The sequence below is a fragment of the Haliaeetus leucocephalus genome, unplaced genomic scaffold (assembly GCF_000737465.1).
Source record: "Haliaeetus leucocephalus isolate CR32 unplaced genomic scaffold, Haliaeetus_leucocephalus-4.0 Scaffold536, whole genome shotgun sequence".
NCBI classification, from domain to species: Eukaryota; Metazoa; Chordata; class Aves; order Accipitriformes; family Accipitridae; genus Haliaeetus; species Haliaeetus leucocephalus.
This window is the reverse complement of record NW_010972972.1, coordinates 7,540,506-7,543,516: the sequence shown is the minus strand read 5'-3', so window position 1 is coordinate 7,543,516 and position 3,011 is coordinate 7,540,506. Positions and strand designations below refer to the sequence as shown.

Sequence of the window (3,011 nt, the reverse complement as noted above, 5' to 3'; positions counted from 1 at the left end):
GAGTGGCTGCGTGGTGCTTAGTTGCTGGCTGGGGTTAAACCACTGGGTGGTGAATTCCTCCAGGTGAATTCCACTGCACTGTTCAGTGTGGAACAGCATCACCTCGTAGGCCTGGCCCCAGGGTCCTTTGGCCAAGCCACCTCCTGAAGTGAGCATCAGCAGAGAACCAGTGCAGCCATTGGAAATGGTGGCAGCCTGCAGCCCGTTGCTCCATGGTCATGCAGACCCCGCTGGACCAGCTGGCGTTGCAGTGCGCTGCCTGGGTCCGGCCCCACGAGCTCCAGCCCCAGCCCCAGCGCCTGCATCCCACCCCACCACCTCCAGCCCGCTCTGCTGGGAGCAGGAGCAGAGGTGCAGTCCCAGGAGACCCAGGTGCCCCTGCCACCCCTTGGGAGGACCACTGCTCCTCTGGCTGCCAAACCGCTCGGTCAGGCACTGCCTCCCGCTGCACATCGGCAAAGACCCCAGTATACCCAGTCTTCCCCACCTCTCCTGGGGCCCCTGCAAGCTAACACCCTGCAGGCAATCGGTGTGCCCTGCGTTGTAACGGTTCCCTTTCAGCCTTGCTTCATCTTTGCTAGCAGGCTCTTTGAGACAGGAGCTCTGACTGCAAGCAACTGCCCGTGGTTTTCTTAGGGTTACCCTGAAGTTAGCACACTGTTAAATAGCTGATAGGAAAGAACAAGGAAAACCCGAAGCCTGACAGGTCCTGCAAGAAGAGGACAAAGAGAAATGGTGCATTCGGAGGGAGGACCCAACAGCCCCAAGTCCGAGTCTTCTGCCTCACAGCCATGCAGCCCACCGCGGTTTGCACCATCCGAGGGGCACCAAGCCTTGCATGCACCTTCCTCTGAGTGCTTATGCGGGACTTGCACGGTGCCGAGCTTGGACTTGGCGTGGAGATAAATGCCACCCTTCAGCAGGGAGTTGCAGAGCTGGAAATCAAAGACGGGGAGGGCAGCCCAGCAGCCCGTCCTGGTGGTGGATCTGGGCATCTTGCCCTGGGGCCCCACCCTGATGCCGCGTCCCCTCCCTTGGGGTGCCAGGGCTCTGGGGGGCCCCCGGGGTCCCAGCCAATGGAGGGGTGCACGGGGAAGAGGAGGGGCCCGGGGTAGCGTATAAAAGTGGGACAGGGAGAGCCGCTTGCCAGCGTGCGACCCCCTTGGGAGCAAGAGCCGAGACTTCCTCCGTACCTGCCGGCAGCCACACGCTACCCTCCACCGGACACCATGGTGCACTGGACAGCCGAAGAGAAGCAGCTCATCACCGGCCTCTGGGGCAAGGTCAATGTGGCTGACTGCGGTGCTGAGGCCCTGGCCAGGTAGGTCCAGCTCCCGGGCGTCTGCTCAGCTGCACCCTGGGTAGAGAAACCGTGGTAATTGCATTGGGGATCATTAACATCTCTGTGTCTGCTTGTGTCCCCCCTCCATCTCTCCTCAGGCTGCTGATCGTCTACCCCTGGACCCAGAGGTTCTTCGCTTCCTTCGGGAACCTCTCCAGCCCCACTGCCATCATTGGCAACCCCATGGTCCGCGCCCATGGCAAGAAAGTGCTCACCTCCTTTGGGGAAGCCGTGAAGAACCTGGACAACATCAAGAACACCTTCGCCCAGCTGTCCGAGCTGCACTGTGACAAGCTGCACGTGGACCCCGAGAACTTCAGGGTGAGCCGTGCTTCTGACTGCAGGACCCATCCCCACTATTGCATCTCTGCGGGCAGTTTCTCCCCTAACCCTGAACCCTCCCGTGTGAGGGATTTACCCTAGAGATGCCGGTGCAGGAGGAAGAGGGGCTGGTGGTTGGGGTGGGGGGAGATGCAGGAGAGGGACAAAGAGGGAAGGCACCAACTTGCATCTCGGTGAGAAAGCACCGAAGGGGCTGAGAGGTGATGGTTATGGAGAGGCCATCTGGAGAGTGCAAATGAGGACGCACGGGAGGTGGGAAGGTGGCGAGGAGGTGGTTTCCGTGTGGAAAGGGAGGGGGAGAGTGAAGTGAAAGCAGTTGCTGAGCAGGAAGAAGTTTGAGCCAAGGGGAAAGCAAAGGAGCAAGAGTAAAGCTTGGCACGAAGGAGAAAGGAGAGAGGAGTGAGGAGCAAGAGATGCGGCTAGATGCCAAAAGCAAAAGAGGAATGGGACCTAGAGGGAGAGAAAACTGTCTCCCATGTCTCTGCAGCTGAGAGATTCCCAGTGGGGAAGTAACTCCGACATTTGTGACCGGGGCTAGCAGATATCCCCCCCGGCGTCAGCATGAGCTCATTGTTCATGCCAGGGTGCTTTGCAGTGCCGAGTGCCGGCTCCCTGCCATGCGGCAGATGCTCAGCTGTGTCTTCTGCTCAGGAGAAACTCCCAAACGAAGCCAGAAGGGAGAAAGAAAAATTTAATCAACAAAATTTCTGGAGAATTTTTGGTTACTCTTCCCATAACAGTAGCAGAACCTGAATCTTTAGAGTAAGAGCAGAGAACAAGTTTAAGGTACATCCTAAAAAGGACTCCAGGGAGATTTTTAAGCCTACAAAATGCCCAGAGGTTTCCCTGGGTCTAATGCGAGTGCTCGTGTGGGGATCTGCAGGCTCCTGGGTATTGCTAACCCGAGGGTGCTCTTGTCCCTGCAGCTCCTGGGTGACATCCTGATCATCGTCCTGGCCTCCCACTTCGGCAAGGATTTCTCTCCCGACTGCCAGGCTGCCTGGCAAAAGCTGGTCCGTGCGGTGGCCCACGCTCTGGCCCGCAAGTACCACTAAAATGTCAGCAGAAAAGCCCCAGCAGCATCCTCTAGCTGCGTGTCATGCACCGGCTGACATGCTGCTCTGGAGCTGACAGCTTTTAAATAAAAGATCATCCAAAAAGCTGACAGCCAAATAAAGCTTATCCTGTGAAGCCTCCACTGAGTCTGTGTGTCCCTGAGAGGCTGGAGGGGTTGGGGGGACAGGGACCTTCGGCACCCACAGGCGGACTGGGGGTCCCAGAAAATATCACCTCCCTTTGTTCTGTCTGGGTTTTTTTTTTTCGGGGG

General features: G+C 58.0%; 1 protein-coding gene across 1 annotated transcript; it reads left to right on the top strand.

The window, feature by feature from the left end:
* Nucleotides 1-1,138: 1,138 nt before the first annotated feature.
* Nucleotides 1,139-2,880, top strand: LOC104837521 (hemoglobin subunit beta). Its single transcript, XM_010576712.1, has 3 exons — nt 1,139-1,321; nt 1,441-1,663; nt 2,611-2,880. Exons 1-3 carry the CDS (start codon nt 1,230-1,232, stop codon nt 2,737-2,739), a joined length of 444 nt encoding a protein of 147 aa, XP_010575014.1. The 5' UTR covers nt 1,139-1,229; the 3' UTR covers nt 2,740-2,880.
* Nucleotides 2,881-3,011: the final 131 nt, after the last annotated feature.